We start from the raw sequence: 15,055 nt of genomic DNA on the forward strand, positions 1-15,055 counted from the left end.
GCTTCATAAGCAGCTGTACTAAATGTCTTGCCTTGAGAACTAAAATCCACTAAAATCCTTTTCTTTTTTCACGTTTTAGGCTGACATGCCCAGCCTAAAACTATTCTTGAGATCAGGCAAGTTAGTGATAGTTAACTATAATATCCAATTCAGAGAAAGTGATGAACAGCTTGTATTGATCTCAAGAATAGTTTGTTAAAATGGATATTTAGCTACAGTGAATTTGTTTTATAATACCATTGTATTTTTTGGCTTCAGTAAGAGGCATTTGTTTCTAAGCTTCTGCTTTTCGGAGAGGAACTAGGATGCTTGCATACCATGGATTCCATCTTAGTATCAGAATTTCCATGTCATTTTTCTTGGTGATGATTAAATGCAAAGAGCCTTTCCCTATTCAGAATATCAGGTTTTAGCAAGTTGGTGAATGAAGGTCTTATTTTGTGCAGTAAACGTACATATATTCTTGTAGCATGTCTGAACCTGTGGTTCAAACATAGAATATGCATAAGCACAGTAATGCTTTACATTTATCAATAATGTAAACATCAGTTATTTTGGAAAGATCAGCTCAACCCATCTTCAGTGATAAAGTAAGTACAGTCTATTTTGAAACAAGAACATATAACACTCAGCTGACTCTTCAAATCACAATGATGTGTAGTCAAATTACGACATCATAATAGAACTTCAGAATTCTTCATAAACAGATAAACAAATATTCAGGAATAAAGCAATATTTATAGAGGGGGTGTACTTGGACATTGGAGATACCATCCACTTAAGTATGCAGGAGAATAAGTGAGCACAAAGATTATATTTGTTCAAATACTATGTAGATGTTTGCAAATGTTTTTAGGCAGGAGATGAATTTCATCACCCATTTGGAGACCTGGTCTTGGTTTTCCCTTTCAGTCATTTCCAGCCATAGATGACTTTGTAGGCCTTGCCCACAAAGTATTCCTGGTGAGATTTTTACAGGGTAGTTCACCTTTTGCTTTCCCCAACTCCCCGATTTTATCTGTGCTCGGGACCGGCATATGGCTGGGATGTATTCATGACTATAAGCCATGTGTGCTCATGGGAGAAGATTGGGAGACCACCACCTTATTATTGGAGTGATAAAATAACTGTGCAATCTTCCATCAGAAAAAACCTGTAAATGGGCCTCCGAGCTTCCTGAACTTGTACACCCAGTATCTCGGGAAGAGGTACAGGAAGCCTTAACCATGTCACCATCGATATGGATAAAATACATCACTTCTCTACACTTCATATCTATCATATATTTCAATGCAATATCAAACTTTAATATGCACTTCACATCCTTAGTAACCTGGACATATATACACGTCATTTTCAGTTGAGTAGTTAAAACTCACCAAGAATGGCAAGGCTGCAGGAGTGGATTATCCTCTCCGAGTTTCTGGCTTCAGGTCAGGAAGGAGTTGCTGTCACTAGGTCCTGGCCTCTGACAACACAGATTGAAGCAGGCTTCCAGAAGAAACTTAAATCTGGAGTCACTTTCATTGACCTAACATCAGCTTATGACGCAGTCTGGATCAGGGGCCTCCTCCTAAAGCTAGGCATTATTATAAGGTGCAAAAATACTTTTGATCTTCTTGAATCCATTCTCTCCAACAGAAAGATCCGGCTGGCATATCGGTAGAAAAAAAAAGGCAGGCCCAGATTCCTCCACAATGGTTTCCCATAGGGCTCTGTGTTAGACCCTTTACTCTTTAACATCTACGTGTCCGACTTACCACATACTAGCTCAAGGCAAATATATGTACACCAATGACCTAGCGATCATCCTACACTAATTTACCTCCTTTGCCAACCTGGAATCAACCTTGAACACAGACCTGAACATCCTGGAAGAGTGTTTCAGGCAGTAGTACCTGAAGCCAAATCCAACAAAAACCTTGTCCACGGTATTCCACTTCAACAATGCAGAGGCAAATCGACACCTCAACCTCTCTTTCTGTGGTAAAATGGTAGAATATGAGCCTCACCCGAAATACCTTGGCGTGAGCCTCGACAGAAGCCCAACCTATAATAGGCACATCACCAACCTGTCCAACAAAATTAAAACAAGGAATAATATAATTTCAAGGCTTGCTGGAACAACCTGGGGTTGTGGTGCAGAAGTCCTAAGGTCGTTTGCGCTAGCCCTCGCATTTTCTGCAGCAGAATACTCTGCCTCCCATCTGAGAAAGAAGCGCGCACACTAACATTATAGAACCCAGCTAAACTCTACCATGTGCACAATTAGTGGGACTCTGCAAAAGACTCCTCTTCCCTGGTTGCCTGTCCTATCTAATATTGCTCCACCAAATATACGGAGAAGACAAGCCTTGATTAAAGAATTTAATAAAGGAATGAGTAACCCACTTCTGTCCCTGCACCAGACTCTCATAAATCCACCTAGTCTTCACCTAAAATCAAGAAATCCTTTCTGGTCCATGGACAAACTCTCTTCAGCTGCCTTACCATCAACACCTGACATGTGGAGAGAGAGAGAGAACACTGGTTCAACAATCTTCCAACAAATGGCTTCCTGGTTGAAGATTCCTGTACTCTGCAGCCTTGTTTTGTTCTTCCTAGGAAGATTTGGTCATCCAACAGGATCAGAACTATCCAGAGCAGATGTGGCTACCTACTTGAGAAGACTGAAAGATAACAGTGTAGTGGGGAAGGCTATCAGGGTGCTGTCGAGGTATGAAAACAATGAGTTGTGACGAAGATCCAAAATCACGAATGGTATGCTAGCAGAACTGTATAAGGAGAAGGGAGTACAGTTTGTGGATGTATCGCATGTGTTCTAGGGAAGAATGAAATTATACAGGCGTAATGGGTTGCATTTCAATGGCTTTGGAGTGAGTGTACTGGATGGAGGCACAGTGTGTGATATGTGCAAGAGATGAAATATAAAATCAGGAGAGTGGTATTAAAGAGACAGAAGTGCTTGGCAGTGAAAATAGTAGTAGTAGTGTGTGAGAGATGAAGAGAGAACAGGAATGCAACCAGAACAGGGAAATGGGAGCCCGGGTGGACAGGAAGAGTGGATGTTGAAAGTAGCAGCGAATGTGTGTATGAAGATGATATTGTGATATGGGTGGGGAAATTGAGATTGAGCAGATATGTGGTAAGTGGTGATAAAGGTGATTGGGCAGGTGTGGTGAACAAATCGCAGCCAACAAGTGGCTTGGATAGGACTGGTTATAGACCTAAAAACGAATTACTGTGTTTGTTTACAAATGCCAGAAGTAACAGAAATAAGGGAGATGAATTGGTTTTACTGATTGAGTTTATTTGCTCCCAAATCATTGGAATAAGCGAAATATGCTTGAATGAAGATGATATTCTAACAGGAATAGAAATGGAAGGGTGCGGTATTTTTTGCTAGGATAGAAAGGACAAGAGGGGAGGTAGAGTGTTGCTGATGATAGCAGGGGAATTATGTCTACATAAAATAGACATGAAAGAGGGAAATAGTGGCAATGGTTATGAGGCAGTATGGAAGTTGATAGGTATTTAGTTGGATGTTGCTATAGGCCCGGAAATGTGGAGGGTGGTGATGAAGAAATGTATAAACAACTTGGATTAGTAAACAAAGGAAGGATAATTATTATGAGTGATTTTAATTATGGCAGTATAGATTGGAATTAAGAGATAGCATTTGGGAATACGGGTAATTAATTTCTTGAGTTCTTGAGAGATTAGTATCTCAGGCAGCACTTGAAAGAGAGCATGTGAGGATCGAGTTTTTAGATCTGATCATTTCATCAGCGAATGTAATTGTGAGTGGGGTCTCACACTTTCCTCTAGTTGGTGAGAGTGATCATAAAGTGATCACCTGGGTTGTGACTAGCCATATGCCGACTTTTATGAGGGAAAGGCTGTGTGTGGAACTATAAGGCTGGTGATTATGACAAGCTTAGGAGACAGCTTGGATCTATAACATGGAACGAAGATGGAATTATGTAATGTCGATTTTGGATTTTTAGGTTATTGGCATTACTGAGACATGGCTAACAGAGGATGGTATAGTTTGTGGGATAGAATGTGAATGATATAGTGTGTTTAGGGAGGATAGAGAGAATAGAATGGGGAGGGGGGAAGGGTTATTGTTGATAGCCAGTGAACTGCAACCAAAGAGAGTAGAAGTTCAACTGCAGGACAGTGAAATTAGCACATTTGAAGCTGTCTGGTATAAAATAGAGGCCAGCAGAACAAAATATACAGTTCGATGCTGCTATAGACCAGTGGATGGAAAAGATGATGGAGGTAGTATGCATCGGCAAATAGATTCAATGAGTGGAGTAGTACAGGCAATTATTTATGGGGGATTTCAACTATGGGAACATAGATTGGAAAGAGGAGGAGATATATGGGTGGTAGGAAATGGAATTAATTCAGTTACTAAGGGATCATTAATCATTACCTGTGAACACTTTGTAAGAGTACATCATCCAGGTGGTGATATTGAAGGAATGAGAGAGCCAAAGGCTTATGTAGGAAACTGAGGTAAATGAAATGGAGGTGCATAGCATATTAAAGAACTTTAATGTTAATACAGCTGTGGGATTGGATGGCATACCAGCTAGGGTTTTATGTGAAGTAACGAGAGCATTGTCAGTGCCCTTGACCATATTGTTTAATCTAAGTCTCAGTGCTGAGTTAGTCCCAAAGAGGTGGAAAGAGGGGAAAAATAGTTCCATTGCATGGAGGAGGCGCAATGACTGATCAGCATATCAGGAGTTGTTGTCAGAGTATTGGAAAAGTTGGTCGAGCAAAATACAGAAATGGATAGATGGAAATGGGATACTGTATGGAGGACAGCATGGTTTTGTGAGGGGTAGATCATGCCTTAGTAACTTGCTCACGTTTTATAATACAGTGACTGCTGAACTGGATAAGTGTAATGGATTTACAGTGATACTGTTGGACTTTGCTAAGGCCTTTGACAGGATACCAGATAGAATTCTAATCAGTAAACTGCAGTACATCGGGATGGATATAGGATTGGTGAGATGGATAGGAGGGTGGTTGATGGAAAGATATCAGAGAGTAGTTTGTTCAGGAGTAGAATCCCAAAGAAGGCCTGTAACCAGTGGCATGAAGCAGAGTTCTATTCTAGGACCACTGCTGTTTAATTTGTACATTAATGATAAGGAAAGGATCTGAGAGGAACTGTTCAGTTATTTGCTGATGATGTCAGAATTTTGGAGGATGATTTGAATAGATTGGCAGACTGAGCAAAGGAGAATGTATGTCAGCTTAATGTGGCAAAGTGTAAGGTTATGCATTTTGGGGTGAAAAGATTACTAACTGTATATATATTGGTGGAACTGTACTCCAGGAAATTGACGAAGCCAGAGATTTGGGAATGTTAGTGGATAGGAGTTAAAAGTTTAGGAGGATACATAGCAAAAGGGGCTAAAGCAGCTCATCAGATTATTTGTTGCTGAAGAATACCTTGATGAGCAGAGACAAGCAGGTTATTGTTCCTCTTTACTGAGCCTTGATACTGCATACAGATCTGGGTGCTAGGGTTTCTTGGTGATAATGAGGAGGAGGAGAGGATTGAGAGGCGAGTGACCAAGATGGTACCAGGTCTGTGGGATGAATCTTATGAAGTTGAAGATTTGTTGAAGAAATGTTGTTTATATATATATATATATATATATATATATATATATATAAATCATTTTGTTCCATAAAAAAAAAAAGGGTGTGTAGTTATGTTGTTGTAGTTGATAATAATAATAAAAAAAATTAAGTAAAATATATATTTTGCGACCAAGCAAAAAAAGTAACCAAAAATAATCTTTCTATGGATATTTTATTATTTATTAATTTGTTAGTTATATGAGCTCAGCATTATCAAAAATATATGCATTTTATTGAAAAATTATTTTATGAAATAATTTTATTAATATCATTTTTTTTTTTTTATTTCTCCCACACTGAAAAGGTAGAACAGGATAGAGCTTATTTCAGCCTTTCAGGAGTAGAATAATCTGTTGATATTCTTTTTGAACTTTTGGAGATCTGTTAGTCCTTTGGAAATGCTTCATGGGAGAGGCTGGGCCACAGAATTGAGGTTGATGGAATGAAAGATTACTGGGAATAGCATGTTCATTAGGTTCCATATCTTTCTAGTTTGACTGTAAAGGGATGTAAACAAGCTATTGCTCAAGTTCTTGTAGATCTGGCAGAAATGGGAGGCATAATGGATGCTAGTTCTGCTGAAAATTGGCCGTGGAAATATCTGTAGAAGAGATACAATGCAGAAACTGATCTTCTATGGGAAAGTGGCTGTCATTAATCAACAGGCCCTTTTCTGAACAGCATCAAGAAATTTTAGGGAGGCATTAGGTGCACCACCCCACCATATACGAGAGCGGTATTCTAGTGTTGGTCTGGTTTGGGATTTATACAGAATAAGTAACTATTCAGCAGAGAAGTACCATTTTGATCAGAAAAGGATTCCAATATTTTTGGAAGCTGTTGATGCTACAGAATTGATATGATTGTACCAGGAAAGGTTTGCAGTAAGAGTCAGTGCAAGAAGAGAGATTTGGTCTTGATTGTTGTGCTCAGCATTATCAAAAGCAAGCAGAGAAGATCTGAGGTCTTTTTTTATGGGAAAACAAACAGAACTGCATTTTGGAAGCATTGAAGTTGACTAAATTGCTTTCACCCCAATCGAGGACACCATGAAGATCAGATTCAGAACACTTATTATAGATGATCTTGAAGCATGAGCTGTTGAGCATTGCAAGGCTTGTTATATGAGTGGCATGTGCTATCATCAGCAAAACTATAAATAGGGTTTGATGTCAATGAAAGCAAGCCATTTATATGAATCAGGAAGAGGGTGAGTAAAATGACAGAGCTCTGATGGACACCTGCATTAACAGGAAAGTGAAGATAGAACACCATCCACTATTATCTAAGGATCAATTTGAGAGAAAACTGACAATCCAATTAAATTACAAGGATGAAGGCAGCCCATATGATGGTAATTTGTTGAGAAGTCCTCGATGCCAGACCCTATCACAAGCCTTGGAGATATCAAATGCAATGGCACGTTTCTTCAAACCTTTCCATGAAATACGTCTCCAGAGGTGCATGATGTAGAGCAGGAGATTTCTTATTGATGTTGATTGTTTGGTGGTCACTAATCAGATAGCAGTCCTCAAAGGTTGAAGAAGTTGGAAGTTTTTTCACTTGGTTACAGGGGCGTGCCGGCCATATGTGCAACGTACACGTGCGCCAGGATAGTAAAGGTGCCAAAGAGGAGGAAATACTTAAAAAAACGTTTTTTTAAATTGATTTTTTTATTGGAGAGGGGGGGGGGTAGGGGCACCAACTAAAGTTTTGCACACAGGTGCCAGACACTACTGGAGCACCCCTGCTTGGTTATACTATAAAGATACCAAGTAATTATACACTTGGTTTAATCCTTTACTAAGTGATGGCAAACAAAGTTTGTGCCTGAAGTATTTTCAGAACTGGGGTAACTCGTGTATAGAAGCTGATGACTTCGCATCACTTGCCTTAGTATCCCATAATGAATAGCACATATCCTTATGGGTAGGTATAATTATTATTATTATGTGACACCTCCAGGGAGTCCAAAGACTCATCCAGGGAGAGTGTGCCAACTGCATCGAATGATTGATTCCCTTCCAACTAATAACCATGCTCAAACTTGCTTAACTTTTTGTGTGATCTATTAGTAGCAGAGGGGGGGGGGGCTCTACCAATTGACCAACCTTTGCTATGCATTATAGGAAGGGTCACTACCCAGACCGGTTTCAACCTTTATTGAGGTCTCTTCAGTGGGAGCCAGACCCAGAGTTGATACTAAGGTTCAAATAATGCAGAAGTCATATTTTCATATATGAGTCACCAAAAGGTTTCACACCTTATTATTAAATTACTCTGGATTAGAGAAAGTTGTTGGAAGTTTTTTTCACTTTGCTATACTATAAATTAAAGATACCAAGAAATTATATACTTGGTTTAATTCTTTATCAAAGTGCACCTGAAGTATTTTGGACTGGGGCAACTTGTATATAGAAGCTAATGACTTCACATCACTTGCCTTAGTATCCGTAGGATAAAGGATTAAACCAAGTACAGGCAGTCCCCGTGTTATGGACGAGATACGTTCCTAATAATGTTTTTAATTCAGATTTGTATGTAACTGGGATCCCTGATGAACAGCTCACATGTGGTAATAGTAACAACAATACTATCTGGGTTCATATGTGGCAATAATAATACAGTGTAATAATAATAATAATAATAATGTCCCTTTACTGTAATAATAAGTTACAGAAACTATTGTGCGCTTTCTTTTAATTCAAACAAACAGAACATAAAAACAAACTCATACAAAAAGTTTAGATAGGAGAAATTTCAAAAAAAGAATATTAAAAGTTGCATCAATGTCTTGTTTACTGGAAGGGGCATTTCTGAGGCAAGAAGGTAGACTAACATTAATCAGAAGATGATAATGGAGATAGTGCTAGAGTGGATGAATGTGGTGCAGGAGATTCAGGATTTGATTCTGTTTCTTGAGGAGGGGAGCTTACCATTAAAATCGGGTTCTTGATAAAGGTATCTAGGGTTGTGTGCACAGCCATTTTCTTTTTTTTCTTCATAAAGGTAACAGCTGATGTTCTCACTAACTGCACAGTAAACTTTTGTAAGCTGCTGAATGTTAGGATCTTGCTCCTCAAGCTTAGCAAATCCTACTTCAATGAGACGAAAGGCTTCAGCTAATTCTTTTGTCATAAACTTTCTTGGCTCTGGATCTTTTGATTCTTCATTTTCTTGTTTCTATCAGCTGCTTCTCTATCTCCATAAGTTCTTCATTGGTTAATTCTTATGAATAGGACTCTAGTGAGTCAATGACATCATTTTCATTGATGTCCAATTGCAGTGCATTGCCACTATTCACCACAACTTTTCTGGATTTGGTGATGTCTTCTGTGAAGCCATGAATTGAGGGCACAGTTTGTTCCACATCCCCTTTAATTGTTGATTGCTTCACTTCCTCCTAAGAATCAGCAATGTTTTTGATGGCATCATGGATGTTAGAATTCTTTCAGAACTCTCTCAAGATCATCACATCATCTTCCGTAGCTCTGACTGCTTGTGGGAATGTACACCATAAATAATAAGCCTTGAATGCAGAAATGAATCCCCGGTCCATTGGCTGTTGTAACGATGTAGTGTTGTGTGGTAAAAATACGGCCTTTACATCAGGGTGAAGGTCATCTAAAGATGTCCAGGAGCATTGTCCAGCACAAGCAGAATTTTAAAGGGATTTTCTTTTATGAACAATAACTTTCCACAGCAGGAATAAAACAGTTCAAGATCCAATCTTCAAACATGTGCAAAAGAAACTAGTTCCTGTATTATTAATTATCCTTATGGGAAGCCCATTCATAAGTATGGAATGCCATAAGTCGGGTCACCCCGACTTATGGATGTCCCGACCAAGGACCGCCTGTATATAACTTCTTGGTATCTTTAATTTATAGTATAACCAAGTGAAAAAACTTCCAACAACTTTCTCTAATCCAGAGTAATTTAATAATAAGGTGTGACACCTTTTGGCAACTCATATATGAAAATATGACTTCTGCATTACTTCTACTTTAGTATCACCTCTGGGTCTGGCTCCCACTGAAGAGACCTCAATAAATGTCAAAACCGGTCTGGGTAGTGACTCTTCCCATAATGCATAGCATTATACATACCCATAAGGATATGTGCTTTGCATTATGGGATACTAAGTCAAGTGACGTGAAGTCATTAGCTTCTATATACGAGTTGCCCCATTCCTGAAAATACTTCAGGCACAAACTTTGTTTGCTTACATTTGGATAAAGGATTAAATCAAATATATAATTTCTTGGTATCTTTAATTTAAGGCGTTGAAGAGTTGACTGTTGGTAACTTTCTCCATTACTTTAGACAAAACTGATGTGTGAGAAGTTGCTTGATGATAAACATTTTTTGTCCCTTTTTGGGAACTGGTTGTATATGAGCTTTTTTCCATGTTTGAAGAATGGATGTCAGCTGAGTACAACTTAATGAATAGATGATAGAGAATAGGTGTTAGTTCAGGAACAGATCTTTTGAACACAATGGGTGGTTTTTCATCAAGACTGATAACCTTTGTGGTATTCAAGTTATTCAAGATTCTTCTGATTGAGGTGAGATAGAGGAGATATCACAGATGGACAAAAGTTGTGCCAAATAGCTTTGGCAAGGGATCAGAAGATGTGACTGTTAGTGGCACAAACAGTGAGTGTCTACATTTATCCTTATTGTATATAGACTTTTTTCTTTTAATAGTGGTTTTACAAGTGTGTAGGCTGCAAAGGAAGCTGGTGTTTCAAAACGACTTGTGAAAGACTGTTTGCTTTTCTTGGATAGCCCTGTCACACGTTTTTGGAAAACCATGGTTTATATATGAACAGAGTGAGGAATGAAAGTTTCCATTCCAATATGAATTCTTTCTGTAACAAGATCACAACAGGTATTAGGATATGAAGAATGAAGACAATAGTTTTACCATGGAAAGGAGGAGTAAAAGTCATGTAAGTCCTCTCACTTGGCATAGTTGTAATGCCAAAACGTGTGGTTGAAAATGGCAAAGACAAAACTTGGATGAAATTGTGGTCTGCATTACCAAGAGGAGCAGTCACCTGAACAGAGTATCTGAAAGGAGAACTAGTTAAGAAGAGATCCAGAGTGTTGGTTGAGTTAAGAGGATTGTTGGGAATTATGGTAGAGAGATGAACGAGCAACATTCTTATAGCAACAATCTCTGTCCTCTTTTAGCATGGTCAGTGAAATTTGAAAAAGGGAGCCAGTTAGAATTGTGAACATTGAAATCATGAAGAAGGATTACTTCACCGTTTGGAAATTTTGACTGAATGAAATTGAGTTTTGAAGATAGCAAGTCAAAGAGGTTGGAATGATTTTCAGAATTGGGAGAACAGTAAAGATAGCAGATGAATAAAACAGAATGGAACAAAGAAATTTTTAAGCTATAGGAGGTCAAAAAGGTGGGATTCTAGGTTAGGTTTTTTTTTTGCAAGGAATATCAGAATGCACACAAATGCTTAATTACCTCCCTTAATGTGGAAGGAAGTACTAAATCAACCACAGCAAGATGACCTGTGGATTGATTTAGTAGAAATTTGAGTCAGCCAAACCAGATGTTCAGAAATAGAACATCTGGTTTGGCTGACTGAAGATGATGATGTACGTCATTTAATTGTTAACTTTAATCAGTAAAGTGAATGTGAAAGTTTTTTTGTGTGATTTTTGAGTTAAAATGTTTCTGAATTTTGGAGAGAGGTTTATTTTTTATTTTAACTACAGAGACACTAGACACTATACTTATTTAGGCTTTGTCATGTTTAATGTTACATAAGGTGAAGAGAAAAAGAGAAGGGGAAGATGTGATGGGAGAAAAATACTCTTGAACATGTTGCCCCCATACAACAAGCATCCAGTTTCCAAATCACAAAGTGGCCTTGAATACCATTACACTACCTCCCTCCAGAACCTGCTTTCAGTTTATACATTTTATGAATAACTTTGTCTGCCCTCTTTCTCAATAATTTTTTTGTAATATGTACAAAATTCTATGTGATTACGATGTCTAGTTAAATATTCAGTAGCTTAAATTTTATTTCTGTTACTTATTAGTATTTGTTCTATACTATATACTGCTTATTGTTGGCCTGAAGTGGCTTAAAAAAGTTCCATATTTAGTCTGTAGGTCAGGGTTTCTGGATTATTTAGCCCACACATAGTGATAATTGTAATGTATTACAGGCCTTTTATGGGTAGGATTCACATTTAAAAAAAAAAAAAAAATACAGGAAAACCTCGCTTAACGCGATAATTAATCCATCAATTAATAAGCGAAATTGCATTAAGTGAATACAATAAACAATAAGAATAATTATAATCCATCTATCAGTTAGTGTAAATTTGGAAAAGAAAATTGTAGTATATTCTATATTAAAGGATAAAATCATCAAAGTTAATAAAAGTCATTTGCTTAAGACTAGGTTTAACACACGTGAACCACAGTAGTAGGTTTTTTTTTATTATGTAAATATTTCGTCCTAGGTATCTTAGGACATCATCAGTACAGTAAGGCAATACTAGGAATGACAAAAGAAAGGGCGCATACATACAAAGGAATCCAAATTGCGTGCAGTGGCGCGTTGCTCCCTTAAATTAAATTAAAAAACTAAATCTTCTTTTTAAACGCATTTTGGAACATCAAGACCACATCCGCCTCATCAAACTGCATAAATCAGGCCTTGCTCAACACAGAGTTGAAAACCCAAACCACAAGATCCATTGGAAAAAGACAAAACTTCTACACGGATCTTCATATAAATGTGAACGTTTATATAAAGAAAGTGCTGAAGCCCTACTCCACAGACCAAATCTAAACCGCAATGATGTTCTTGCCATACCTAAAGTATGGGAAATTGTCATACAAAATTGTGTAAAATAAAAACTTAACTGTCATTAATTTTAATTTAAGTAATTTAGTTTAATTTAATTTAAGTTCAGTTCTGGCCGCAACACTCCACTGCACGCAATTTGGATTCCTTTGTACATATGTGCCTTTCTTTTGTCATTCCTAGTATTGCCTTACTGTACTGATGATGGCCTAAGATACCTAGGACAAAATATTTACATAATAAAAAACCTACTATTGTGGTTCACGTGTGTTAAACATAGTCATGAATTCTCCACAGGTTTCTCTGTATAATCATTTGCTTAAATTTTTAATGTCGAAACATTTGATTGAGCTACTTTTTTACAAAAAAAAATCAAGTATAGATGTTTGAATCGTGCTTGACTTTTTCATCTTGTCATGCAATTTGCAATAGCTAGCGATCACTTTATCAAGATTTTGGTGGACTTTGAAGCTTCATTCCATATCAGGATCAGCATCGAACTAAATTTTCTTAGCATACTCAATCTGATTGAAAACTAACTCAAGTTCTTTTGCAGTTAGCTTCTTAGTTGTAACATTCTCTTCTTGTTCGTACTTCTTATCTGCTTCTTCTTCTAGATGAAGGAGATCATTCTCTCTTAAATGTTCTGAATGGGAATCGAACAAGTTTCTCACATCTTCATTATTCAGTTTATTAAATGCAGATTCTTTTCTAGTTGTACTGATTTCTTTAATAATGTTAGATCTTGGATTTTGAGCACCATAAACTAACACAGGTTTGAGTTTAAAGTCACTGTCTCCACTGCCTCTTAATAAAAGTGTAAGATGATCTTTAGATACTTTGTATCCTGGTTGAGATGCTTTTTAGATAGGAAAGTTTTTGTTGGTATATGCTTCCAAAAGATACCAATTTCATCGACGTTGAGTATTTGCCGATCATCATAATCACCCTCCTGAATTATCTTTTGCAATTCTTCAAGAAACTTGGCTGCAGAATCTTTATCAGCATGAGCAGATTCCCAAGTTATTCTTATGTTATGCAGTCCAGTTCGATTTTTAAAGTGGTCAAGCCATCCTAAACTCGCAGTAATGTTTTCACATCCCTGGTGAAATTTGGTCTCTTTCAGTGAGGTAAAAATATTGAGAGCTTTTGCCTGAATATTCCCTGTACTAAGAGGTATTCTTTTTTTGGTTATAATCCGTAATCCAGAGTGATAGAAGATGCTTCATCACAATTATTAAATGGCTTCTATTTCAGATGATCTGCATGCTTAAAGAAGCAGTAACAACTTTTCCTTATTCTTTATATTCTTTGCTCTTAATTATTATAGTCCAAACTGTAGACTCACTGTATCTCAGGTCTCGCACAATCATTGTATTACTAGCACCGCTTTTGTCTCTTAATGACTTCCATCTTTTCCGCTCGCTGCAGATTGGGGACAAAAAATTTCGTATAATTCAAAAAATCACATTAACTGATTAAGCACTTGCTTAAAGTCGGAAAATAGTATCATTTCACTCAATCACACTAAATGATTATCACGCATATCGAATTCGCATTAAGCGAGGTATTCCTGTGTGTGTCTCCATTGAAATTCACAGAATGGATAATTGTTATTTATAGATGTGACTGTATTCTATCAACAAGGACTACCAGTCATCACAGTACCTCTTCCTTCTCGCCAAGAGAGGTGTCGTTTTGCCTTAAGACCCGTTAGCAGTACAGTTGGGGATTTCTTAAAGAATTTACAAATTGAAGATAAAGGGATAGATAGAGCAAAAATTCAAACTGTTGGTAGGATTTTTTTAATTAACTTAGTAATTTTTTTTTTGTAGTATTACAATATATTTTAATTCCTTGATAACTTTCATTTCATATAATAGTGACGAAACAGAATGTTTTGTATTTTATAACAATTTGTTTTTTAATATTATTAACATTTCATTATTAGTAAAGAAATCTAATAGTTATTCACAGTACAGAAGTAAAAAAAAAATCATTTCATTTCAATATTTTGCCTAACAGTAACTGAGCCATTGTCAAGGATAATGATACACAGTAGACAAAGTAAATGGAATTAGAAAGTTAAACAACTATTCAATCATTTTGAGGCATAGTCAAAATAGTTGTTTTTTGTTGTTATTGATTTAAATGCAAAATTACAGTCTTCCAGATGTTTGAAAGTTTTAGCACTTATTTAGGTCAGGAATATTCTACAAAGCAGAAGCCGATTCCCAGTATAATCTATCACTTGTGAATATAGTCTTTTTTAAAGTAATTGTCCTTCTCCTTACATGTAGGGTATCAAGCTTGTGTCTGATAGTTTATTTTATCTATATTGTTTCATAACTATCATTGTGGCATTCTTTTACCATTTTAGCTGCAGATCTACCAGATTGTCCATAATATAAGAGTTGTAGTACTGATGGGTGAACTCATCTTTTGGAGAGTAAATAAAGGAGCTTCAGATAACTCCTTGTTTGCAAATATAACTATTAAATTTCTTTATTGTCATGTGTAATAAACACATA

General features: G+C 37.0%; 1 protein-coding gene across 2 annotated transcripts in view; it reads left to right on the forward strand.

Annotated features, from left to right (window-relative positions):
* LOC150096381 (calcium uniporter protein, mitochondrial-like) overlaps positions 1-15,055 on the forward strand; it is a 147,687-nt gene that overhangs the window by 37,162 nt on the left and 95,470 nt on the right. For both annotated transcript variants that reach the window (XM_090409152.1, XM_090409153.1), the window contains one exon: positions 14,148-14,318. In XM_090409152.1, coding sequence (XP_090265278.1) covers positions 14,148-14,318 — 171 coding nt within the window. The remainder of the gene's footprint in view (positions 1-14,147; positions 14,319-15,055) is intronic.

This window comes from Typopeltis vanoorti, chromosome 19 (genome assembly GCF_054136105.1).
Source record: "Typopeltis vanoorti isolate ZY-2024b chromosome 19, IOZ_Tvanoo_1.0, whole genome shotgun sequence".
Taxonomy (NCBI): Eukaryota; Metazoa; Arthropoda; class Arachnida; order Uropygi; family Thelyphonidae; genus Typopeltis; species Typopeltis vanoorti.